This window comes from Lucilia sericata, unplaced genomic scaffold (genome assembly GCF_015586225.1).
Source record: "Lucilia sericata isolate MDLA Ls3-8-SP2 unplaced genomic scaffold, ASM1558622v1 Contig001016F_arrow, whole genome shotgun sequence".
Classification (NCBI taxonomy): Eukaryota; Metazoa; Arthropoda; class Insecta; order Diptera; family Calliphoridae; genus Lucilia; species Lucilia sericata.
The window spans coordinates 134,288-162,227 of NW_023994998.1; the positions used below are offsets into that span (position 1 = coordinate 134,288).

A 27,940-nucleotide genomic window follows, 5' to 3' on the forward strand; every position below is an offset into this window, starting at 1 on the left:
ACAAATAATAAAAATAATGTAATAATGTACCCGCACCCGAAACAAATTCTCAAAGCTTTATTGAGAATATAATTCAAACCATGAACAGTTTCATGGCAAATATGCAAAATATGTTTCAACAATTAATGCAGAATCAAAGCATGCTTATAAAGATCCTGCTAAATAAAAAATGAATTCCCTATATTGGTCTTAGCCAATACAAGAATGAAGTAGAACAATTCCTGCTACTTCAGGAAATTGACGTACTACTCGCCTCTGAAACACACTTTACCCGAAAGAATTGTTTCAGAATTACCGCATACTACACTTACGATACAAAACATCTTAGTTGCACAGCCTGTGGTGGAACATCCGTTTTAGTGAAAAAAAATATTAGATATTTCCCAATGCCAGAATACAAAAAGGACCATATCCAGGCCACCTCTATAAATATAAATGATAGTAGAGTTACAATATCTCCAATATATTGTCCCCCTAGGTATAATGTTAATCGAGAGCAGTTTCTCGAATAATTAAAAAACTCTTGGCCCAAGATTCATAGCAGCTGTTGGTTAAAATGCAAAACATACATTTTGGGGCTCTCGCCTCATTACTTCCAAAGGCAGACAATTGCTAGAAGCAATATCGCATAGCAGACTAGATGCCATATCTAGTGGCCAATCTACCTATTGGCCTACAGACCTCAATAAGATTTCCGATCTAATTGACTTTGCTGTAATCAAAAATATAAAACGAGAATTTATTTCAGTGATCCCTTCATCGGACCTCTCGTCAGACCACTCGCCTACAGATTTAACGTTATTAGAAACCCCAAATAAATTGGAAAACTTTTGTTCTTGTTTTCCTAACAAGAAGACGAACTGGTTAAAGTATAAAATATATGTTAGCTCACACTTGCCACAAAACATTTCATTGAAAAATTGCCATGAAATATAATCCGCTGTCGATATATTTACGGTTATCTTACAAGTTGCTGTCAAAGAGCCTACACCCCCAGTCACCTTGTGAGACTCTTATTAAAGAAAAGAGAATACTCAGACGTCAATGGCAACAAGCGCGATCTCCAAACATAAATGTTAAACTTAATCAGTGCCAAAGAAAACTTCATGTCGCCTTAAAAAATAATAAGGTATCTATTCTGAGAAATTATCTCAAAAATTTAGAATATAGTCTCTGGATAGCTTTTAAACATATGCAATTCCCTATTGTGGTTCCACGCTCAATAAAATTCCGGTTCTCTACCGTGAAGACGACAATCAAAGGTCTAAAGGCAAGAACATCATCTAGTATAGATAAAAATACGATGCTACGTATTGGATATTTCCCTACCTCATGGAAAGTATCCGAAATTGTTATGATACCAAAACCGGGGAAAGATGTCACTCAAGTGACATCATACCGTCCCATTAGCCTGTTGTCTGTATTCTCAAAACTTTTTGAAAAGTTATTGCTTGAAAGCCTTATTGTACACCTTAACGATAATTGCATTATGCATCAGTTTGGTTTCAGAAGAAAGCACAACACTTTCGAACAAGTACATCGAATAACTACTCTTATACGGAAGGCCTTCGAGAGCAAGCAATATTGCTCAGCATTATTCATAGATATTTCTCAAGCTTTCGATAAAGTCTGACACGATGGACTAAAACACAAAATTATCACATTACTACCTGCGAATGTTCATAAACTGCTTAAAAATTACATATATGAAAGATCTTTTCAAATCAGTTCTAAAGATGTGATCTCTTCACGTCGTAAAATATCTGCTACCGACTACCCCAGGGAAGTATTCTCGGTCCATTCCTATATATTTTATATACTGCAGATATGCCAACGAGCGCACTGACTCATACATCTATATTTGTGGATGATACCACATGATAACCTTTCAATAGCTTCTGAACAACTCCAGTTTTACATCGGCGAATTGGAGAAGTGGCTGGTCAAATGGAAAATAAAAGTCAGTGCAACAAAATGTACCCACGTTACATTTACTTTAAGACGGAAAAATTGTCCTCCCGTACAGATAAACAATATTAAAATTCCTGAACAAAGCCATGTGATAAATCTTGGTATCCACCTTGATCGTCGCTTTACATGGACTCACCACATTGAAGCCAAGGTTACACAAATAAAATTAAAGTCAGTTCAAATGTACTGGCTAATTGGACCACGGTCTGCTCTAGACTTGGAGTACAAAATGCTTTTGTACAAAACAGTTATAAAACCGATATGGCTATACGGCATTCAACTGTGGGGAACAGCCTCCTCATCTAATGTTGAAAAATTACAAAGAAAGCAGTCAGCACTGTTAAGGTCAATAACAGGTGCCCCGTGGTACATTCGCAATAGTAATATTCATAGGGATCTAAACTAAATGATCACCAAAATCCGCTTGCCATGTAGTTGCTGGCATTTGAAGGTCATAGACGACTGAACGGAAACATTGGATTGGAACAATATTAATATTCATAGGGATCTCAATGTCCAATAATACGCGAGGAGATCAAACTCTCTTGTTTAACCCACCTGTCGAATCTAATTGATCACTCAAATCCCCTTGCCAGGGAGTTGCTGTCATTTAAGGGTCATAGACTACTGAGAAGAACGGAAACATTGGAATTTGCCAGATAATCAAATTATCGAGAACTTTTGTTAAAATTGCAGCGGCAATAACAAAGTTAGTTATAGTTTAGGTTAAGATTTAAATAATTACACTGTGTGACACTCAAAGCACTCATTACGCGATATAATGCTTTTTATAGACCTAGATGAGTAGATCATTTACCATTTTTAGAATCTTCAATATACCCTAAAAATCGAAAGATAAAAAAACGCTTTTTGTTGACTAGACAGACCAAAAAAATTATATCTCAAAATTTGCTTAACCGATTTAATATTTTTCAACTGTTATGAAAAGAGTTTCCTTTGTCCTTTTTAAAAAGTACACACACTTTTATATTTTTTAATGAAATATATTAAATATTTAGATCTAAATATAATTTTTTATTTTTTTAATTTTTTATTACAATTCAGTATCATTTTTGACCCACACTTTATTTGAAAACATATTTTTTAAATATTTATTTTATTTTAGTCCATATTTTATGAATAAAATAAGATATGAAACGTTGAAATCAGATAAAAACTTACAGAAATATAATTTTTTTTTTCGTAAAAACAAAAATTTACCAAATCCCTCATTTCTAAAGTAAATTATCAATTTGAATAATGAAGCTTATACAGTAGTTTTCGTTTATAGTCATCACTGTTATAGTCATATTAGTTATATTGTCAATTTTATTAGATTTAAATGTCTCTGTCGATCAACTTCATATAAAAAGATTACTTTATAGTCCATTTTTGATATAAGCACTTTTCACATATATACCATCTACCCGTGGCTATTAAAAGTCATGTTATATGAAAAAACTTCACGATATTGCAACACACGAATTTTTTTTCTAAAAAACTAGTTTTCAAAATCGCAAACCACTACTACAACAAAAAAAAATGTATCGTAAATTAACTGCAACGATCCAAATGAAGAAGTTTTTGTTAAAGAAGATAAAAAAAATTGTAAATGCAGTAGATATTTTGCGACATTTTTGCTTAGAGCCGGATATAAATTCATATTTTTTATTTGAAAAAAAAAAAAAAATAGAAGATACAACTGTAACTAACATCTCCAAGCTAACACAGACTAAAATTATTGATTTTTTAAATTTAATGTATTTATAAAAATAATATTTATTTCTTTAATAAACACGAATTAAAATTTTTTTTATATTCACGAAAAATTGGTATATACGATTTTCTTTATAAGCTCATTCTGGCATCTACAAAAATGTTTGTTTATAATCACTTTAGCGATATAGTCCTCAATTTGTGTGCAATTAAGGGTTTTTCAACGTTTCATATCTTATTTTATTCATATAAATATGGGCTAAAATAAAAAAAATATTTAAAAAATATGTTTTCTAATAAAGTGTGGGTCAAAAATGATCGTGAAACGTAAATTGAAAAAAATATAAAAATTTGTATTTAGATATAAATATTTTTTTACACATTTCCTTAATAAATATAAAAGTGTGTGTACTTTTTGAAAAGTGCAAAGGAAACTCGTTCCAAAACAGTTGAAAAATATTAAATCGGTTAAGAAAATTTTGAGATATAATTTTTTGGGCTGTCTAGTCAACAAAAAACGTTTTTTTCCAATATCTTACGATTTTTATGGTATAATGAAGATTCTAAAAATGGTACTGTAATCCACTCTACTAGACCTACCAACTTCACTAGGTCTCGCGATGAGTGTATTGATTTTTTGCAATTTTGTCACACCGTGTTATTGTAAATTTCTATATAAGAAAGATTCAATAAAGGATAAATAAAATGAAAAAAAATTAACAATTTTATTCGTTAAAAAATGTCGGTAGTTCACAATAAGTATAGGTGAAGTAACGACAACTTAAAAGTTCTTGTTAAAACGTAAAGATAATTGTTACGGTGTTAATTTTTAACAAATTTATTAAGCACGAAGTTTTAAAATTTAATTTATTTTGTATAGTTATGAATATCTCCTATAAAGAAATATCTATTTCATTGGATAGGTATATTAATTGCGTATAATACAATAAAAACTAAAATTTATTTTGGGATGAAATCAGTTTCTATTAAAATTTTAATTATATATTTTTCTTAAAGTTTTAACAAAGTACCAAATATTCTTTCATTTCTCAGTGACGCTCATGTAAATGAAAAAAAGAATTTTTGTTGTGTTATTATCCACTCATGTACGGAAAGACAAAACAGATTTTACTTTACATTTATATAATTTATGTGTGCTTAAAATAAAAGAAAAATTAACTTCTCATTTCAGAATTTGAACATAAAAAACAGAAATTGCAAATTTCATTCACGTCTATTTATTACGAATGTATCAATTTAAGTGTTCGTACATGAATATTTTTGAACACTGAGTTTTAATCAAAACTTTTACTAAAAATGTTTAACTAAAATTATAATTTTATTTTGTTTGTGAATTAACAATATTAATAAGAATTTGAAGAAACTAAAAATAAAGAATTTGATAGATTGAAATTATAACGACGTTCGGAATGTCTAACAGCACTTTTTATACCCTTCACCACACCACCATCAGTGGTGATAGAGGGTATATATAAGTTTGTCGTTCCGTTCGTAACACCAAGAAATAGTCAACTAAGACCCAACAAAGTATATATATTCTGGGTCCTTATGAAATTCTGAGTCGATTTAGCTATGTCCGTCTGTCTGTGTAAAACACGCTCACGTTAAAACTAAGCAAAGGAAATCAACCAAATTCACCCGAAATATTTATTATTATCTTAAGCAGTTTTGTATTGAAAATGGTTCACAACGTAAAAAGTTATGAGTAAAAATTTCAGACCACCTCGAAAAAAATTACGTTTTTTTCCTAATTCTTTTGAAGTTTTCTCAGAAACTACCAAAGATATTTTGATGAATTTTGTCACACATTATTTTTCAGGAAAGTGATCAATTATGAGCAAAATCTTTACAATCGATCCAATATTTCCCATACCCCCATACAAAGGTATATATTCCCGGAAATTAGTTTATCATTAATAACTCCCTCAAATATATCGCTATCAACACAAAATTTTGTACATGCAAATATAATATGAACAGTAGAGTGCTCCAAAAAACGAAGTTGCGAATTTTGCCGTCCCCCCTCTAGAATTTTGTTCTTTGGGTTGTAAACGCGAAAATATCGATTTTTTTCAGTTTTTGCTCAAATTTGGCCATTTAGTAATAAATATTGAACTTTATTGTAAAGGAATCATAATGTGCACAGAGTAAGCATTTCGGAAAGATAAAAATTGCTTGAAAACTTTAAAAATTATTGCAAATTCCCCAGGCCATTAACGTGTCCCACAGCACATGAATTCGAAATGTGACAAAAAAATTTACTTTTTTGGAATATATTCTAACAAAATCATTTTGTTACTTAAAATATATCTATAATTACTTGAATATTAGTTTTTGCCCTTATAAGATAACGTAAACTTCTTCTCAGTTATGGTCAAAAAAGTTTGATTTTTTCAACGGCCGTTTCAAATCTCCAATCTAAGTTTTTGAATCTTTGTTAAACAAATTTCAAAATCTTTAGGAGATCTCATATGGATTTAGGGACAATAGGCTATTAAACGGTAATAAAATTATATCAATATTTCTTACAGTTTAGCTGTACCTGCGATTTTAACTCGGCGGATTTCGGGAAAATCGCATTTATTTGTAATATTTTAGAGAATACGTATTAACTCTTTACTGATGCATATTTTAAATAAAGTATTATCAGAGTATTATAGTCTAGATAATATAAAATTTATATCCGAAGTTTTATTAAAATCGCACATTCTTAACCCATAAACTTTAGAGATCAAAGGTCAAATTTTGCAATATTTGGGAATTCTTAGTGTACCATATCGAAATAATATTTATTTGCCGGCCATCTTTACCAAAAATTACTGGAATTTATCGTATATAGTCCGATATTTAAAATAGAATGAAAAAAGGTAGATTAACCCTTTAAGGCACTTGGGCACTTGGTGCTTTTATACCCTTTTCAATACATTGTTGTAAATTATAAGTAGTGATCATAATACAAGAACATGGTTGTATAAAAGTGTAATAACAAAGAAATCATAGAGTTGCATTTTATAAAGTCCGGTAAGTTTGAAAAGTATACGTTAAATTAAATAAATTGTGATCAGACAAACAGAGTTGTATAAAAACAAAATTACATAGTTGCATTTGACTAAAATCAGTTAAATTCAAAAATAAACATGGAAAGTTAAATTTAAACAATGAAATGATATTATGGATGTTTGAAGTTAAGAAAAATGAATAAATAAACTGCTTCATTATTTAATTTTTTCATAGGTTTCATTAAAATCTAAATTAACGTTTGGAAAAATTGGTGAACTAGCAATAATTTGAGTGACATCCCCAAAATGTAAAAAATGTATATCTGGAAAACTATTACATTTAGGATCTTCAAAATCGTAAAGTGTTTTTTTATATACATTGATTTTAGGGTAGCAAAGCACACTGGGTATAGCTAGTGCTCTATATCAGTCAAGAGCAGAATTGCGATTCGAATGCTCGTGTGTATAGGCCTGAAAATTCTGCTGACGCTTCGTTGGCACACGTACACAATAAGCTTGCGTGTATTGGTGTGTCTGTGTTTAAATGAAATGAAAACTTGTTTGTTGTTTTGTTGTTGCGAAATTTTTAATACATGTTATGTTTCTTTTAATACACATAGCAAAATGTTTGATGTTAATTGGGAAAATTGTTTTTTTATAAAAAATATAAATGGTCAAAAATAATTGTTTAATTATAAAAAAAAAACATTAAAAAATGAAAGAGAATTATAAATTTTTATAGATTATATTCATTATTTATAAAAATATTCAGTTTTTCATGAAATTACATTTTATTTTTCCGCGCTTTATTGAAAAAAATTATTAAAATAATTTATTAATGTATGATTATGCACATTAATGGTGTATTTGCACGCAAAGTATTTTATTTTGTTTCTGAACAACTTTTTACAGTGTACTAATACTAAATGTTGATTTGAATACGGTTCTCTGCTTAAAACACACAATATGTACTTGATAGTATGTGTCTGCCCACCACTGCTCTATATAATTAAAGGAATAACAGAAATAAAGCAAAAAATTCTATATTAAGTATAAAAACTTATAAATTAACCCTTTTTGACCATATAAAGTTTGTATTTTTAGACATATTACATTGAAAATCGACCGTAAAAAGGATTACGTAAATTATCAGCTTTAAAAATAAAATATTTCTTTTAAAAATGTGCACCTCAAGTTTACTCCATAGTCAAAAAGGGTTAAAGTACAATTTTTTATACTTAATATAGAATTTTTTGATTTATTCCTGTTATTCCTCTAATTATATATAGCGTTATTCAAATAGATAGTGTTTTATCGAATTTTTGAACTTTGGTGTTAAATTATTCCCAAGTGCCCTAAAGGGTTAATCTACCTTTTTTTCATTCTATTTTAAATATCGGACTATATACGATAAATTCCAGTCATTTTTGGTAAATATGGCCGACAAATAAATATTATTTCGATATGGTACACTAAAAATGGCCAAATATTGCAAAATTTGACCTTTGAACTCCACAGTTTATGGGTTAAGAATGTCCGATATGTCGGATATATATTTTATATTATCTGGACTATAATACTTCGATAATATTTTATGTAAAATGTGCAACAGTAAAGAATTAATACGTATTCTCTAAAATATTACAAAAAAAAAAAAATGCGATTTTCCCGAAATCCGCCGAGTTCAAATCGCAGGTACAGCTAAACTGTGGGAAATATTGATCTAATATTTTTACCGTTTAATAGCCTTACCTATTGAAAGTTAAAAAAAAATGAAATTGGAGAATTGAAACGGCCGTTGAAAAAAATGAAACTTTTTTGAAAGGGCAAAAAATAATATTCGAGTAATTATAGATATATTTTAAGTAACAAAATGATTTTTTAGAATATATCCCAAAAAAGTAAATTTTTTTGTCACATTTCGAATTTATGTGCTGTGAGACACGTTAATGGCCTGGGGAATTTGCAATAACTTTTAAAGTTTTCAAGCAATTTTTGTGTTTTATATCTTTCCGAAATGTTTACTCTGTGCACATTACGATTCCTTTACAATAAAGTACACAATTTATTACTAAATGGCCAAATTTGAGCAATATTTCCCCTGCGGCACCTGTTAACGTTATTCAATCAGCCTTAATTTTTGTATGACATGGTTTTACAACCCATAGAATAATTCTATAGTGGGGGACGGCCTGTCAGACAATTTTTTTTCCTTCATACAAGCTTGAATCACTCTAATGAACAGAAATCATAATATCAACGCAGATCTTAGTCGGTCCACAATTGGTCACACCTCCCATATAAGGTCCACTTCCGTAAATGACCTAAACGCACATATTTCATTGAAAAATAAAGCTATTGTGATAAAATTCAAGTTGAATATGTTTCGTGTACATACAAATCATTCTACAAAATTTTTTATGGATCGGTCCATTATTGGTCATAGCTCCTATATAAGGCCCACTTCCGAAAATCGTTTAAAAGAACATATTTCATTGTCAAATAAAGCTATCTCGATAAAATTCGACACAAATATGTTTTGTCAAAACATGAATCACTTTACGAAATTTTTTCCGGATAGGACCATAATTGGTCACAGCTCCCATATAAGGTCCACTTCCGAAAATCACTTAAATGCGTATATTTCATTGAATTCTAAAGCCATTGAGATAAAATTCGACTTAAATATGTACGTACAAATCATTCTACAAAATTTTTTACGGATCGGTCCATTATTGGTCATAGCTCCCATATAAGGCCCACTTCCGAAAATCACTTAAAAGCACATATTTCATTGTCAAATAAAGCTATCTTGATAAAATTCGACACAAATATTTATTTTTTTATTTATTTAAAGTATAATATAATATTATTTTTTATAAAATACAAATTATTGAATAGTGTGGGCTACTAGGCCATTACACCCCAGCAAAATATTTGCTTACAAATTCACTAGAAAAATCACCAGAATTCATTGAGTAAAGTGCTTACAATTCTACTAGAAAAAGTACTTATTTTTGTTTGAGATGTTCCAAAAGTAAGTCAATATTATTTGGTTGGAAATAAGTTGTTTTTTTAGTAGAGTTATTTATAGAATATTTAAGAAAAAATAAAAATAAAAAGTCGACACAGACTGGGGTTGAACTCAATACCTTCCGTCTGCCAGTTGGATGCTCCACTCACTACACCACTGCTTAGCTGTTTTATTGTGCGTCAAATAATTTTCACACACAAATACTATTTTATTTTCTGTTTGTCTAAAAATAGATATTTGATATCGTGTGCACAAAAAAAGGAAAAAAAGAAAAAGTAACTGTTTTATGTTTGTTTGTTTCTTTATTTTGATTTTTTTTAGACTTTACATACAAAGTAAGTCATTAATAAAGTACTTAATGGTAATCATTGTAAGCAAAGATTTTGCTGGGACTAGTCGACACAAATATGTTTTGTCTAAACCTGAATCACTCTACCAAATCTTTTCCGGATAGGCCCATAATTGGTCATAGCTCATAGCTCCGAAAATTGCTTAAACGCATATATTTCATTGAATTCTAAAGCTATAGGCATAAAATTCGACTTGAATATGTTTTGTGTACGTACAAAATTTTTTACGGATCGGTCCATAATTGGTCATAGCTCCCATATAAGGCCCCTTTACGAAAATCACTTAAAAGCACATATTTCATTATCAAATAAAGCTGTCTTGGTAAAATTCGACACAAACATGTTTTGTCTAAATATGAATAACTCTGCGAAATTTTTCGCGAATAGGCCCATAATTGGTCATAGCTCCCATATAAGGTCTACTTCCGAAAATCACATAAACGCATATATTTCATTGAATTCTAAAGATATACGTATAAAATTCGTCTTGGATATGTTTTGTGTACATATAAATCATTCTACCTCTTTTTTCCCCAATCGGTCCATTATTGATCATAGTTCCCGTATAAGGATCTCTTCTGAAAATCACTTAAACGCACATATTTCATTGTCAAATAAAGTTATCTTGAGAAAATTCGACTTAAATATGTTTTGTCTTTATATGAATCACTCTATTTTTTCCGGATAGGCTCCCAAATAAGGTCCACGTACGAAAATCACTTAAATCTTCTTTGAATAATAAAGCTATCGGGATAAAGTACGACTTGAATATGTTTTGTGAGCATATAAATCATTCTACCAAATTTTTCTGGATCGGTCCATATTTGGTAATAGTTCCTATATAAGGTCCACTTCAAAAAATCCCTTAAACGCACATATTTCATTATCAAATAAAGATATCTTGATAACATATGTTTTGTGTACATATGAATCACTCTACGAAATTTTTCCGCATAGGCCCTTAATTGCTCATAGCTCCTATATAAAGTCCACTTCCCAAAATCACCTAAACGCGCATATTTTATTAATTAATAAAGCTATTGGAGTAAAATAAGACTTGATTTTTTTTGCATATTAATCATTATACGAAATTGTTTCCTGGTCGGTCCATAGTTGGTCACAACTCCCTTATAAGGATCATTTCCGAAAATTACTTAACGCACATTGACAATCAAAGTTATAGGTATAAAATTTGATATAAATGTGTATTTTGTATATATTTGTATATATTTTGTATATATATATATATATATATATATATATATATATATATATATATATATATATATATATACATAAATCATTATACGGAATTTTTTTCCGGACCGGTCCATAAGTTGTCGCAGCTCCCATATAAGGTTAACTTCTGAAAATCACTTAATACCACTTTATTCGTTATTAAATGATTATATCCGGATAAAATTCGACATGAGTATGTTCTGTGTATAAATAAATCATTCTATTAAAATGTTTTCTATCTGCCCTATTAATATACATTTTTCTGCACCTAATCAAAATTAGTTCAACAAAAATGTTGGTAAGTTATCTAAAAATTAGATAGTTAAATAATAAAAAGTAGCTTGCTTAGAACCAAAATTTGTAGTTTAAACAAAACAAAATTTTCTCGGGATTTACAAATTTCACATCTTTTTATTTTCGAAAAAAAAAAATTGCAAATCACTACATCGGTGGTTCACCGTACCTCAACTATTCTACCACAATGGGATTGGAATATTAATAGAATTCGGCAATGAAAAAGAGATGTCCTGTAGACTTCATCTGTGATACTTTGAGGACTGGATAAATAAACAAAATCAAACAGAAAGTCAGAAAAAATCTCATAATTTTTCAATTTTAATGCATTTACCCTGCACAAATTATTGGAGTACGTGATCCATTTATGTAATCCTAAAATTACTCCCCTACAAACATTATAAGAGTACACGATCCATGCATTTAATAGGATAATAATGTGAATCGAGTACTCCCATAATTTTAGCAAGGGACTACCCTAATGTCGCACATGACAAAGTTAAATTAAATAGAGCATGTATTTTCTTACATTTGGACTAGTTTTAGATCAATCCTTTAACTCTCTCACGAATACGGGACACCGGCGTCCCAAGATTTTTTTAATTTTTCTCGATTTTGAGCGTAAGTTTGAGTTCACAGCTACAGTAAATGGTTATTTCCAAAGAAAAATAAGTTAATTTTTAGAATTTAATGTCACTACATGCTAAAAAGGATAATATCCTGCGATATCTTTCGAAAAAACTTTTTCCATTTTTCGTCAAAAATGATCAATATACGTCAAAATAAAATGTGTGGTGAAGTCATATCCATTAAAAGTCCAGCGGTTTATTTTTGTGCGTGAAAGGGTTAAAGAGCACAGGTACTCGGGAACAAACTAAATATTGATTTATTTTATAATACAATCATATTTGTATCATTTAATACTTATTTTTCACACAATTAAAAAAAAATTCTTTTATTAAAATTTAGAATTTATTTTAACATTTTTATAATTTGACACTATATTCTTGTTAATATTTCCAAACGAAAATTTTGGTAACTTAAAATATAGAATACAAAAGTTATTAATTCAAACGATATTTTTCGTAATTTAACGATATCGATAGGAAAGTTCAAAAAGTTACAGAATTGTGATAAACATTTGTTATATCCATATATGTATACATTTCATTTTCTTAGAAGTTCGTTTTTATTGTAAAAAAAATAAAAATAAATAAAATAAATAAAATAAAATTAGAATAGCCGAATCAACGATTTTGTCATCCTAATTGTACGCAACACTAACACATAAATGACAGCCAAATTGAACAGTGTTGCCAAGTTAAACAAAAAACAGAACAATAGTTAATGAAGATTTATTGTTTGTTTATGAATATCGTAATTTCATTAATGGTTTTTAAGACTAAAGGGTGCTTCAACTATTGTATTAAATCAAAATAAGAATTTTTTTATGAATACAAGCGCTAGGCTTTGACAATTCATTTTGAAAATTTTCCAACCTGTATTTTAAACAGTTAATATTAAAGTTTTTGTTAAAAAAATGTTTGATCATTTTAGTGTTGCGCAGTGTAATATATGAACTTGCAATATAATATATAAAAAATAATAACATATTTACATTTATTTTTTTAGTTCAACTCCGAAACTAAACTTCAGAACGCTGCTTTATACGTTGTAAATATTGTAATGCAATGTAGCGACGGTTGGTTTATAAATGCATACACGGACAACTGTTACAAAACTATTTTTAAACGTTTAGATGAGTTATATAAATCCCTCTCTGTTATAAAACCACAGAGTGATTATGTTTGTAGAATTTTAAAAGAAATTGTTATTAAATGTAATAAAATGTACCCTGAAGTTTTTAACTAGTTTTAATAAATATATGTTTATTATATTAACTAACACATCAGAAAAAACAAACTAATTGACTTTTAATTGCGGTAAGTACAATATTGATACATGCATATATTTTTTGTATGTTGATCATATGATTGTATATTGATCTCATACCCACTTTAAAGCATACTGCTTATAATCAATTATTTTAAACCAAACCTTTACATACTTATTTCTTTTAAATATATATGGTTAAATCCAAAACATTTTTTTAAAATCAATGAAACTGAATTATATCCACAAGTATTTCCTTTCCCTTTGGACACTTTGACTGAAAGGTTTCGCGAATTCGATATTTTAAATGTTTTTAGATTTAAAAACTACGAGAAGACAAATTTAAAATTTCTCAAAAAACGCTTGTCAACAAGCGGTCGCAAACAGGCGTAGTGTGACAATTTTTCTTAAAAATTAAACAAAAACAAATATAGATCAACTTATTACCAATAACAAACATTGATTTCAAAACAAAACATTGAATATCCAAAAACAATTACAGTGCAAGAATGCACATAAAAATTATTGCATTCTTTTGTATAAAAACAACATTGCTATATCGCGATGGTAAACTTGAGAGAAGACAGCAGAAGCAGCAAACATAAGTAATAATAATGCAAATAATAACAACAATGCTGAACCTAGTATTTGGCAAAGTATAACAACAAAAAGAAAACGAGTAGAATCTCATAGAAATACTAAAAGAATAACCTACATGACATGCCCACATCATCCAACAACAATAGATACTCAGACCTTGATACTAAAGGCGAAGAAGAAGATGAAAAATCATAAAATAACACCAAAACCTCCAGCTATTTACATTCCAAATGTAGAAACCATACTTCTTATTATTATGAAAATAAGTGAAAGTCAGGTTCGATTGATGATAGAATCGATTGATTCTTATATGAAAGTCATCAAATATTTAGATAGTTCTAACATTAGTTTCCACACATATCAAATAAAGCAAGAAAGATCTTATACATAGAGTTATTGTAAAAGGACTCCACCCAACTACTCCTACAGAGAATATTAAAGCCGAACTTATTGTTATGGCCCATTCTGTTAGATCTGTAACAAATGTAAAGAGTTGAGTTACAAAAGAACCGCTTCAATGTTTTTTGTGGACTTAGATCCTCAATTAAATAAAACCACGTTTCATCAGCCAAACCAAAGTAGTTTCAACATATCATATTCAGAAGCAGTCAAATCTCTCAATACAAGTGAAATCATTCGTATGGATCGACTTGAAAAATTATGGAAAATTTAACGAATATGATGTCAATGTTATTCTCAAAATTTTAGAAATAAATTTAATGATACACAATGGGGCAGAATCGAAATTTTTTGGAAATAAATCTGGCATTTCTAAACGGCTGATCCGATCGGTATAAAATTTGGCGTGAGCGTAGCCAAGGAGTATTCGAGTTTAAGTTTTGAAGATGAACCCCGCAGATGCCCCAGGGACGGCGCTGTGGCGGCTCAAAGTAGGGTACCTACGACATGTAAAATTTTTTTTTTTTCACCCAAATACAAAGATTTTTATATTTTCTGAAAGCGCTTGACGAGATCTTGAAAAAAACATGCTTGGACATACTACTTATCTCTTATAATATCCGAGTTATAGGCATTTAAAAATTTAGTGATACAAAATTTACCATACCTTGGTCCGCCTTTTTTTTTAATAACGGGCGTAATTTTGGACCAAATGGACTCAATTTTTTCTTCCAAAAATATACGTCTTTTAATTTAAAAATTCAACAAATTTTAGATTTTTGCCGTTTTTTGCCAAAAATGTGTCTTAACTCTTTTATTAATAAAATAAATTTTTCTTTAAGAATATATAACAATTTTATAGTTTTCTAAAAGGTATCTTTACGCAGAACGCTTTGGCGTAAAAAACTTGTCTTATTTTTTGAAAATGTTGCCACTGCGTCCTTCCGAATATGACCTATTTTTTATCAAAACTTTAACTTTGGGCGACATGTTCTAAAATCCCAAAGCTGGGATCAGAAAACTGAAAGCAGTTTTAGAAACCTCAATATGTTTTCTATTTACTCCAAAAGTATTTTCCCAGCCCTGAAAGAAATGTGGACCCTATGGGCAAAAAAGTAAAAAATCCCATTTTTGGGATTTTCATTCCTATTTTTGGGAATTGCGGGATGCCCTTTGACCTTTTCAATTTTTTTTTGCATTTTCTTATTTGAAATGACAAATTTAACAAGCGTTGAAAATTTCATTGAGTTTTGTTCATAAATAAAGATTTTGTCATATATTACATATTTGTTTAATTTCTAAAACTATGATTTATATCAAAATTTTAATATTGTCGCAGATAGCTACAACAATTTAGTCCTTAATATCATTTTTTAGTTAGATATGGAAATTCTCGACCTTTTACAAAAAATTTCAAGCCAATATCTAAATTACATTCAAAAATATGTTCATTTAAACCTGTGTCCTTTAATTTCATCTTTTTCATATTTTAGTATTAAGTATGACAGAACATATGTACATTTGGTGTTGAATAAAATATTTGGACAATTTTTAAAAATTATTTAGTTAATTATTTTATTAAAGACTATAACATTGTATATACAATAAAAAAATTATAATTTTATTATGAGCCACGCACAACAACACCTAAATCACCCCACACAAACCACCTTTCCCGCCCACCGAAATATAAAACACAATTTAATACAATATCATCAGTTAGTATAATAGCTTTTTTTATTTGAACTGTTTATCTTAAACATAATACAATTAATTCTTACAACCTACTTATATAGTTAATTCCTAACACTACTTATTTTCTATAAAATAATCTGTCATATCGGTATACATATCCAGAAGGTAATATAAGTCCTTTAAATCTTCCTTGTTTTGAGATGATAGAACATGCTTAAAATCTCGATTGCTCGCTTCCTGGGCTTCTTCTGTTGACTCTCCAAGTGGAAGAATATTCGATTCAATTACTATTTGACCATGACACAATACTTTGCATGATAAAAATATGAAGGTAGTGCCATTTCTCTCTCTCAAAAATTTTTTTGAAGTTTACTGGTATTTTATGAAATTTGTATTTTGTAAATAAATAGAAAAATCGTTGCCACATATGAACAAGTAAGAAAGTATAGTCGGGCGAGGCCGACCATATGATACCCTACACCAGTTATGAATATTAAATGTGATTTATTTTTCATAGTAAAGCATTTATTTTCAATATTCCCTTGTTCCGATACATTTAAGCAATTTATGGATGAAAAACTAATTTTCTGAAAGAGGCTTTATATGGGGGCTAGGGGCAAATATGGACCAAGCCCGATAAAATTTTGTGAATATATTTATATTTACATAATATTTTATTGTGCTAAATTTCATCGCGATATTTGTGTTTATAAGTTAATTTGGGACATAAAAGTAATTTTCTGAAGGGGACTTTGTATGGGAGCTAGGGTCAAATGGGGCCCGATCTTTATGAAATTTGGCAGGGTCATCAAGACTTCTATAAAACTTAGTTGTGCCGTATTTTATCGATATATCTGTATATTTAACATAATTATGAGCTCAGAAGCCCTTTTCGGGGGGTTCTGTTCTATGGGGGCTAGGTGAAATAATGGACCGATTTTAACCATTTTCAATAGGCTTCGTCCTTGGGTCAAATAAAACGTGCATGCCAAATTTCATCCAATTAATTGAATTGCGACCTGTACCTTGCGCACAAGGTTTACATGGACAGCCAGCCAGCCAGACGGACGGACGGACATAGCTTAATCGACTCAGAAAACGATTCTAAGCCGATTGGTATACTTTAAGGTGGGTCTAGGACGAATATTTTTGTATGTTACAAACATCAGCACAAATCCAATATACCCTCCCCACTAAAGTGGTGTAGGGTATAAAAAGGGGGAAACTAGGTTTTAAGAAATTTGTGATTTAAAAATTTATTGTTTTAGTTAGTTTTTTAAATTGTATACAATGTAGGTTATCCTTTAGACTTGTTTTTATGCTAAGTATAATTGTGTCCTTAACAATGCAGTAATCAATAAAACTGATTTTTTTAAGGTAGGGATGCTGTTCGTTTTTGACAACTCTGAAGTAGATTTAGCCTTATTTTTAGAAGCAGTAAAAATTTGATATTTGTATGTCAAAAATAAACCACATTCTTCCAATGACACCCTTTTTTAAAAATCATTGGTTTTTCACCAGTGACCTTTCTACATCATTTTCTCATTATTATCTAGGTTTATATCTAAGGCTCATAAATGCGGAAAATATGTAATCGCATTTTTAGGTGTGATTAAGATTTCGTTTGTAAAGTATGATTTCCATTTATTGCTGGGTATGAATTTACACAAAACAAACATTAGCCTTTAATATTAAGGGGAACAGCCAAAAAGTGGAATAAGCATTCTTGCCCTAACCCCAATAATGGTGTCAATATTAGACAAGAAGCTGGAAGCAAAGTAGCCAAAATATTTCATTACTCGTTTTTTTTATTTGAAGAAAACCCTGTATTCTTGGACCGAATGGAACACATATTGCACACGTTATTGATACGGACAGCAAATTCTGGTCTGCCATATACCTACATATATGTTGGAAGATAAATTTTAGATGTAACAAGATATAAACTACTATTTATAAAAAAAAAACGTTTTTACATATATCGGTTTTATTTGGTTTCTTCTGTTAATCCTTTCTCCAACTTGAAGAACATGGGAAGCAACAGACAATGTTATCGTGAGTCTCCATAGTGTCGATCCATTTGATATTGGGCATAAGAGGAAGCATATAGTTTTGATTATTAATTTTCCTTATAAAGCTGTTTTCTTTTTGGCGATTTTATTTAAATTTGTATTGTAAAATTTAAAAAAAATTTTGTTTGATTTTCAGTTTAAATTGATTTTTATTTTATTTATTTTGATTGAAAAAAAAAAAATGGATTTTTTAAATAAATGTGGTAGCTCGATTTATTAAAATACCAGCAAACGTCAGAAGGTTAATATGCCGTCTAAAAGAGAGAATGACACTACCTTGATATTTTTACCATGATACTTTGTGTACTGTTGGTGTTAGTTCCCTCCATGGATACAGAGATACAAGTAATTTAGAAATTTCAGATGTATATTCCCCAAATCGATTTCCATTAATTTTATGCTTACTATTCAGTGCCATTAAAATAGTGTTAACTCTTCGAAGCAACTCCTTGTCGATTCCAGTTATTTTTGAAGTAATTTCAAAATCACGAAAAAACCTTCTCGCCGTATTACCGTACCTTCTCGCAAGTACTACCGCAACTTGGAAGTGGTTTGTCGATGTTTAATCCCATCTGAACTTTAAATTCTTCTTGGATTCTGTTTTTTTCCGCAGCTCTCAGTTCTTTCAATTCTTCATTATTTTTTGTTGATTTAGTAAGATTCTCTGGCACACTTCTATATTTGAGGTCGTATGCTATGTGTAAAAAGTAATCCAAAAATCGTATTCTGGCATGAAGTGGTGAAATTCCGAAAGACAGGACTTCTTCATAAATACTTCTGCTTTTGTTTATATTTGAGAATTACGACTTTTTCTCATTACATATTGAGCATCTCCAGAAGGAAGAAGTTTCTGTTATGGCATTGCTGACCTTTCCATCAATCATTGTTAAGCTTAGCTGATATGATACGTTAATAGAGAATTCCTTTATTTTTATGCAAATGGGCTCCAGTGCATTTATTTCATCTTTTAAATATTCCACTAAATCTTTTGTTGATTTCTTTGACTCCTTTATATATTCAAATCCAATGGGTCTACAAAAATTTTTTGAACCCGGAGTTGTATTGATCCATATATCTTCAAATGAATTTCCGATGCTTGACGATGATGGATTAAGGGAATATGAACGAATTCGTAATGGCACTAATGATGACATAAATACACTTTTGTAGTCTGCTAATGTCCGACTTCCACAAGCTTGTTTGTATTCTGGAAGTGCTGATAAACCGTCACATCCCCACTTACACATTAAGACAACATCACAGTTATGAATTTTCCTTAGTTGGTCTTCTGAAAAGTCTGACACAATTCTTGATGCTGTGTTTTCGAGCAAAGATGATATATCAATACAAGCTTCCACATCATTAACAGCAATAGGTGATGGTAGGATAGTTTTTTTTTTTTCTGGATCGCCTTGTATGATTGTAATATATTGTGTCCTTTTTCATGCAGAGCTTTCCTTAATATTTGGTACTTATTTCGACTGAGACCCAGTTTCAACATAAGCGCTATTGCTTCCTCTTCAGTAAAATTTGATTGTGATGTTGGAGTTGGTATACTTTCCACAATTCGCTTAAGTCGTTTTGGTGATGCATTAGGAAGAATAATTGCAATATGTACGGCATCCATAGGTTGGTTTTCCTTTTTCAGCATTTCGTTAAATGTATCAGCAATTTCCTCATTTGAGATTGAAAAAAGTTTTTGTGTGACCCTCTTTTTTTTAACCTTGAACATAAGTCTTCGTATGACTAGCAAGGCGCTCCTGTTGATGTGTTGTAAGTTGAGATTTCCGTAGTAGTTTCCATCCAACTACAAAATTTTAATCGAAATTTCTTTTGATTTCCATCCACAGACTTACTTTTTACATCAAAAAGTTTTCAATTTTTGATATGCCTGTTTTGTCTACTTTTCTACTATATGTAGTTTTTATATAATTTGAAATGTCTTCAATTCTTTCTGGCCCTTTTGAAGATACACTCCATAAAACGGAACACAACTCAACTTCATTGTAGATTTATTAAATATGGTACTTAAAATCTGAGAAGCTTATTTATATATACCAATTCTTGTCATTTCCGATACAGGTATTCCAAAGTAAAAAATTACGAATTGTCTACCTATTAACATTTAGGACTATATTACTATAACCTGTAATTCAGTCATTGATATTTCTTATTAGTGAATGAATCGAAATTATCATTACCTGTATATTTTTACCTACATGATCATAAACGAAACAGAACGAAATGATCTGTCGAAAAAATTTAGGTAAAAAATAGTTATAAATTTCTGAAAATTTAAGCATATAGGACCTTTCAATTATAAGGATAAGCAAACAAATAGAAAATAGGTAAATATAAGATTTAAATATGTTCTGTCATATTTAATACTAAAATATGAAAAATATGAAATTAAAGGATACAGGTTTAAATGAACATATTTTTGAATGTAATTGAGACATTGGCTTGAAAATTTTTGTAAAAAATCGAGAATTTCCATATCTAACTAAAAAAATTAAGGACTAAATTGTTGTAGCTATCTGCGACAATATTAAAATTTTGATATAAATCATAGTTTTAGAAATTAAACAAATATGTAATATAAGACAAAATCTTTATTTAAGAACAAAACTCAATGAAATTTTCAACGCTTGTTAAATTTGTCATTTCAAATAAGAAAATGCCAAAAAAAAGTTGAAAAGGTCAAAGGGCATCCCGCAATTCCCAAAAATAGGAATGAAAATCCCAAAAATGGGATTTTTTACTTTTTTGCCCATAGGGTCCACATTTCTTTCAGGGCTGGGAAAATACTTTTGGAGTAAATAGAGCATTTATTTTCTTACATTTGGACTAGTTTAACTCTCTCACGAATACGGGACACCGGCGTCCCAAGATTTTTTTAATTTTTCTCGATTTTGAGCGTAAGTTTGAGTTCACAGCTACAGTAAATGGTTATTTCCAAAGAAAAATAAGTTAATTTTTAGAATTTAATGTCACTACATGCTAAAAAGGATAATATCCTGCGATATCTTTCGAAAACACTTTTTCCATTTTTCGTCAAAAATGATCAATATACGTCAAAATAAAATGTGTGGTGAAGTCATATCCATTAAAAGTCCAGCAGTTTATTTTTGTGCGTGAAAGGGTTAAAGAGCACAGGTACTCGGGAACAAACTAAATATTGATTTATTTTATAATACAATCATATTTGTATCATTTAATACTTATTTTTCACACAATTAAAAAAAAATTCTTTTATTAAAATTTAGAATTTATTTTAACATTTTTATAATTTGACACTATATTCTTGTTAATATTTCCAAACGAAAATTTCGGTAACTTAAAATATAGAATACAAAAGTTATTAATTCAAACGATATTTTTCGTAATTTAACGATATCGATAGGAAAGTTCAAAAAGTTACAGAATTGTGGTAAACATTTGTTATATCCATATATGTATACATTTCATTTTCTTAGAAGTTCGTTTTCAAATGGGGCCCGATCTTTATGAAATTTGGCAGGGTCATCAAGACTTCTATAAAACTTAGTTGTGCCGTATTTTATCGATATATCTGTATATTTAACATAATTATGAGCTCAGAAGCCCTTTTCGGGGGGTTCTGTTCTATGGGGGCTAGGTGAAATAATGGACCGATTTTAACCATTTTCAATAGGCTTCGTCCTTGGGTCAAATAAAACGTGCATGCCAAATTTCATCCAATTAATTGAATTGCGACCTGTACCTTGCGCACAAGGTTTACATGGACAGCCAGCCAGCCAGACGGACGGACGGACATAGCTTAATCGACTCAGAAAACGATTCTAAGCCGATTGGTATACTTTAAGGTGGGTCTAGGACGAATATTTTTGTATGTTACAAACATCAGCACAAATCCAATATACCCTCCCCACTAAAGTGGTGTAGGGTATAAAAAGGGGGAAACTAGGTTTTAAGAAATTTGTGATTTAAAAATTTATTGTTTTAGTTAGTTTTTTAAATTGTATACAATGTAGGTTATCCTTTAGACTTGTTTTTATGCTAAGTATAATTGTGTCCTTAACAATGCAGTAATCAATAAAACTGATTTTTTTAAGGTAGGGATGCTGTTCGTTTTTGACAACTCTGAAGTAGATTTAGCCTTATTTTTAGAAGCAGTAAAAATTTGATATTTGTATGTCAAAAATAAACCACATTCTTCCAATGACACCCTTTTTTAAAAATCATTGGTTTTTCACCAGTGACCTTTCTACATCATTTTCTCATTATTATCTAGGTTTATATCTAAGGCTCATAAATGCGGAAAATATGTAATCGCATTTTTAGGTGTGATTAAGATTTCGTTTGTAAAGTATGATTTCCATTTATTGCTGGGTATGAATTTACACAAAACAAACATTAGCCTTTAATATTAAGGGGAACAGCCAAAAAGTGGAATAAGCATTCTTGCCCTAACCCCAATAATGGTGTCAATATTAGACAAGAAGCTGGAAGCAAAGTAGCCAAAATATTTCATTACTCGTTTTTTTTATTTGAAGAAAACCCTGTATTCTTGGACCGAATGGAACACATATTGCACACGTTATTGATACGGACAGCAAATTCTGGTCTGCCATATACCTACATATATGTTGGAAGATAAATTTTAGATGTAACAAGATATAAACTACTATTTATTAAAAAAAAACGTTTTTACATATATCGGTTTTATTTGGTTTCTTCTGTTAATCCTTTCTCCAACTTGAAGAACATGGGAAGCAACAGACAATGTTATCGTGAGTCTCCATAGTGTCGATCTATTTGATATTGGGCATAAGAGGAAGCATATAGTTTTGATTATTAATTTTCCTTATAAAGCTGTTTTCTTTTTGGCGATTTTATTTAAATTTGTATTGTAAAATTTAAAAAAAATTTTGTTTGATTTTCAGTTTAAATTGATTTTTATTTTATTTATTTTGATTGAAAAAAAAATGGATTTTTTAAATAAATGTGGTAGCTCGATTTATTAAAATACCAGCAAACGTCAGAAGGTTAATATGCCGTCTAAAAGAGAGAATGACACTACCTTGATATTTTTACCATGATACTTTGTGTACTGTTGGTGTTAGTTCCCTCCATGGATACAGAGATACAAGTAATTTAGAAATTTCAGATGTATATTCCCCAAATCGATTTCCATTAATTTTATGCTTACTATTCAGTGCCATTAAAATAGTGTTAACTCTTCGAAGCAACTCCTTGTCGATTCCAGTTATTTTTGAAGTAATTTCAAAATCACGAAAAAACCTTCTCGCCGTATTACCGTACCTTCTCGCAAGTACTACCGCAACTTGGAAGTGGTTTGTCGATGTTTAATCCCATCTGAACTTTAAATTCTTCTTGGATTCTGTTTTTTTCCGCAGCTCTCAGTTCTTTCAATTCTTCATTATTTTTTGTTGATTTAGTAAGATTCTCTGGCACACTTCTATATTTGAGGTCGTATGCTATGTGTAAAAAGTAATCCAAAAATCGTATTCTGGCATGAAGTGGTGAAATTCCGAAAGACAGGACTTCTTCATAAATACTTCTGCTTTTGTTTATATTTGAGAATTACGACTTTTTCTCATTACATATTGAGCATCTCCAGAAGGAAGAAGTTTCTGTTATGGCATTGCTGACCTTTCCATCAATCATTGTTAAGCTTAGCTGATATGATACGTTAATAGAGAATTCCTTTATTTTTATGCAAATGGGCTCCAGTGCATTTATTTCATCTTTTAAATATTCCACTAAATCTTTTGTTGATTTCTTTGACTCCTTTATATATTCAAATCCAATGGGTCTACAAAAATTTTTTGAACCCGGAGTTGTATTGATCCATATATCTTCAAATGAATTTCCGATGCTTGACGATGATGGATTAAGGGAATATGAACGAATTCGTAATGGCACTAATGATGACATAAATACACTTTTGTAGTCTGCTAATGTCCGACTTCCACAAGCTTGTTTGTATTCTGGAAGTGCTGATAAACCGTCACATCCCCACTTACACATTAAGACAACATCACAGTTATGAATTTTCCTTAGTTGGTCTTCTGAAAAGTCTGACACAATTCTTGATGCTGTGTTTTCGAGCAAAGATGATATATCAATACAAGCTTCCACATCATTAACAGCAATAGGTGATGGTAGGATAATTTTTTTTTTTTCTGGATCGCCTTGTATGATTGTAATATATTGTGTCCTTTTTCATGCAGAGCTTTCCTTAATATTTGGTACTTATTTCGACTGAGACCCAGTTTCAACATAAGCGCTATTGCTTCCTCTTCAGTAAAATTTGATTGTGATGTTGGAGTTGGTATACTTTCCACAATTCGCTTAAGTCGTTTTGGTGATGCATTAGGAAGAATAATTGCAATATGTACGGCATCCATAGGTTGGTTTTCCTTTTTCAGCATTTCGTTAAATGTATCAGCAATTTCCTCATTTGAGATTGAAAAAAGTTTTTGTGTGACCCTCTTTTTTTTAACCTTGAACATAAGTCTTCGTATGACTAGCAAGGCGCTCCTGTTGATGTGTTGTAAGTTGAGATTTCCGTAGTAGTTTCCATCCAACTACAAAATTTTAATCGAAATTTCTTTTGATTTCCATCCACAGACTTACTTTTTACATCAAAAAGTTTTCAATTTTTGATATGCCTGTTTTGTCTACTTTTCTACTATATGTAGTTTTTATATAATTTGAAATGTCTTCAATTCTTTCTGGCCCTTTTGAAGATACACTCCATAAAACGGAACACAACTCTTCGTACTTTAATGTAATCTTCATTGTAGATTTATTAAATATGGTACTTAAAATCTGAGAAGCTTATTTATATATACCAATTCTTGTCATTTCCGATACAGGTATTCCAAAGTAAAAAATTACGAATTGTCTACCTATTAACATTTAGGACTATATTACTATAACCTGTAATTCAGTCATTGATATTTCTTATTAGTGAATGAATCGAAATTATCATTACCTGTATATTTTTACCTACATGATCATAAACGAAACAGAACGAAATGATCTGTCGAAAAAATTTAGGTAAAAAATAGTTATAAATTTCTGAAAATTTAAGCATATAGGACCTTTCAATTATAAGGATAAGCAAACAAATAGAAAATAGGTAAATATAAGATTTAAATATGTTCTGTCATATTTAATACTAAAATATGAAAAATATGAAATTAAAGGATACAGGTTTAAATGAACATATTTTTGAATGTAATTGAGATATTGGCTTGAAAATTTTTGTAAAAAATCGAGAATTTCCATATCTAACTAAAAAAATTAAGGACTAAATTGTTGTAGCTATCTGCGACAATATTAAAATTTTGATATAAATCATAGTTTTATAAATTAAACAAATATGTAATATAAGACAAAATCTTTATTTAAGAACAAAACTCAATGAAATTTTCAACGCTTGTTAAATTTGTCATTTCAAATAAGAAAATGCCAAAAAAAAGTTGAAAAGGTCAAAGGGCATCCCGCAATTCCCAAAAATAGGAATGAAAATCCCAAAAATGGGATTTTTTACTTTTTTGCCCATAGGGTCCACATTTCTTTCAGGGCTGGGAAAATACTTTTGGAGTAAATAGAGCATGTATTTTCTTACATTTGGACTAGTTTTAGATCAATCCTTTAACTCTCTCACGAATACGGGACACCGGCGTCCCAAGATTTTTTTAATTTTTCTCGATTTTGAGCGTAAGTTTGAGTTCACAGCTACAGTAAATGGTTATTTCCAAAGAAAAATAAGTTAATTTTTAGAATTTAATGTCACTACATGCTAAAAAGGATAATATCCTGCGATATCTTTCGAAAACACTTTTTCCATTTTTCGTCAAAAATGATCAATATACGTCAAAATAAAATGTGTGGTGAAGTCATATCCATTAAAAGTCCAGCAGTTTATTTTTGTGCGTGAAAGGGTTAAAGAGCACAGGTACTCGGGAACAAACTAAATATTGATTTATTTTATAATACAATCATATTTGTATCATTTAATACTTATTTTTCACACAATTAAAAAAAAAATTCTTTTATTAAAATTTAGAATTTATTTTAACATTTTTATAATTTGACACTATATTCTTGTTAATATTTCCAAACGAAAATTTCGGTAACTTAAAATATAGAATACAAAAGTTATTAATTCAAACGATATTTTTCGTAATTTAACGATATCGATAGGAAAGTTCAAAAAGTTACAGAATTGTGGTAAACATTTGTTATATCCATATATGTATACATTTCATTTTCTTAGAAGTTCGTTTTTATTGTAAAAAATCTATTATAAACAAAACTATAAAATTAGAATAGCCGAATCAACGATTATTTCATCCTAATTGTACGCAACACTAACACATAAATGACAGCCAAATTGAACAGTGTTGCCAAGTTAAACAAAAAACAGAACAATAGTTAATGAAGATTTATTGTTTGTTTATGAATATCGTAATTTCATTAATGGTTTTTAAGACTAAAGGGTGCTTCAACTATTGTATTAAATCAAAATAAGAATTTTTTATGAATACAAGCGCTAGGCTTTGACAATTCATTTTGAAAATTTTCCAACCTGTATTTTAAACAGTTAATATTAAAGTTTTTGTTAAAAAAATGTTTGATCATTTTAGTGTTGCGCAGTGTAATATATGAACTTGCAATATAATATATAAAAAATAATAACATATTTACATTTATTTTTTTAGTTCAACTCCGAAACTAAACTTCAGAACGCTGCTTTATACGTTGTAAATATTGTAATGCAATGTAGCGACGGTTGGTTTATAAATGCATACACGGACAACTGTTACAAAACTATTTTTAAACGTTTAGATGAGTTATATAAATCCCTCTCTGGTATAAAACCACAGAGTGATTATGTTTGTAGAATTTTAAAAGAAATTGTTATTAAATGTAATAAAATGTACCCTGAAGTTTTTAACTAGTTTTAATAAATATATGTTTATTATATTAACTAACACATCAGAAAAAACAAACTAATTGACTTTTAATTGCGGTAAGTACAATATTGATACATGCATATATTTTTTGTCTGTTGATCATATGATTGTATATTGATCTCATACCCACTTTAAAGCATACTGCTTATAATCAATTATTTTAAACCAAACCTTTACATACTTATTTCTTTTAAATATATATGGTTAAATCCAAAACATTTTTTTAAAATCAATGAAACTGAATTATATCCACAAGTATTTCCTTTCCCTTTGGACACTTTGACTGAAAGGTTTCGCGAATTCGATATTTTAAATGTTTTTAGATTTAAAAACTACGAGAAGACAAATTTAAAATTTCTCAAAAAACGCTTGTCAACAAGCGGTCGCAAACAGGCGTAGTGTGACAATTTTTCTTAAAAATTAAACAAAAACAAATATAGATCAACTTATTACCAATAACAAACATTGATTTCAAAACAAAACATTGAATATCCAAAAACAATTACAGTGCAAGAATGCACATAAAAATTATTGCATTCTTTTGTATAAAAACAACATTGCTATATCGCGATGGTAAACTTGAGAGAAGACAGCAGAAGCAGCAAACATAAGTAATAATAATGCAAATAATAACAACAATGCTGAACCTAGTATTTGGCAAAGT

General features: G+C 29.7%; 1 protein-coding gene across 1 annotated transcript in view; it reads left to right on the forward strand.

Annotated features, from left to right (window-relative positions):
• The window catches only part of LOC119609610 (armadillo repeat-containing protein 8-like), a 63,788-nt gene extending 50,255 nt beyond the window's left edge, over positions 1 to 13,533 (forward strand). Inside the window, exon 3 of the mRNA XM_037964454.1 lies at positions 13,257 to 13,533. Within this exon, the coding sequence (XP_037820382.1) occupies positions 13,257 to 13,496 (240 nt within the window). The 3' untranslated portion in view covers positions 13,497 to 13,533. The remainder of the gene's footprint in view (positions 1 to 13,256) is intronic.
• The last annotated feature ends 14,407 nt before the right edge of the window (positions 13,534 to 27,940 follow it).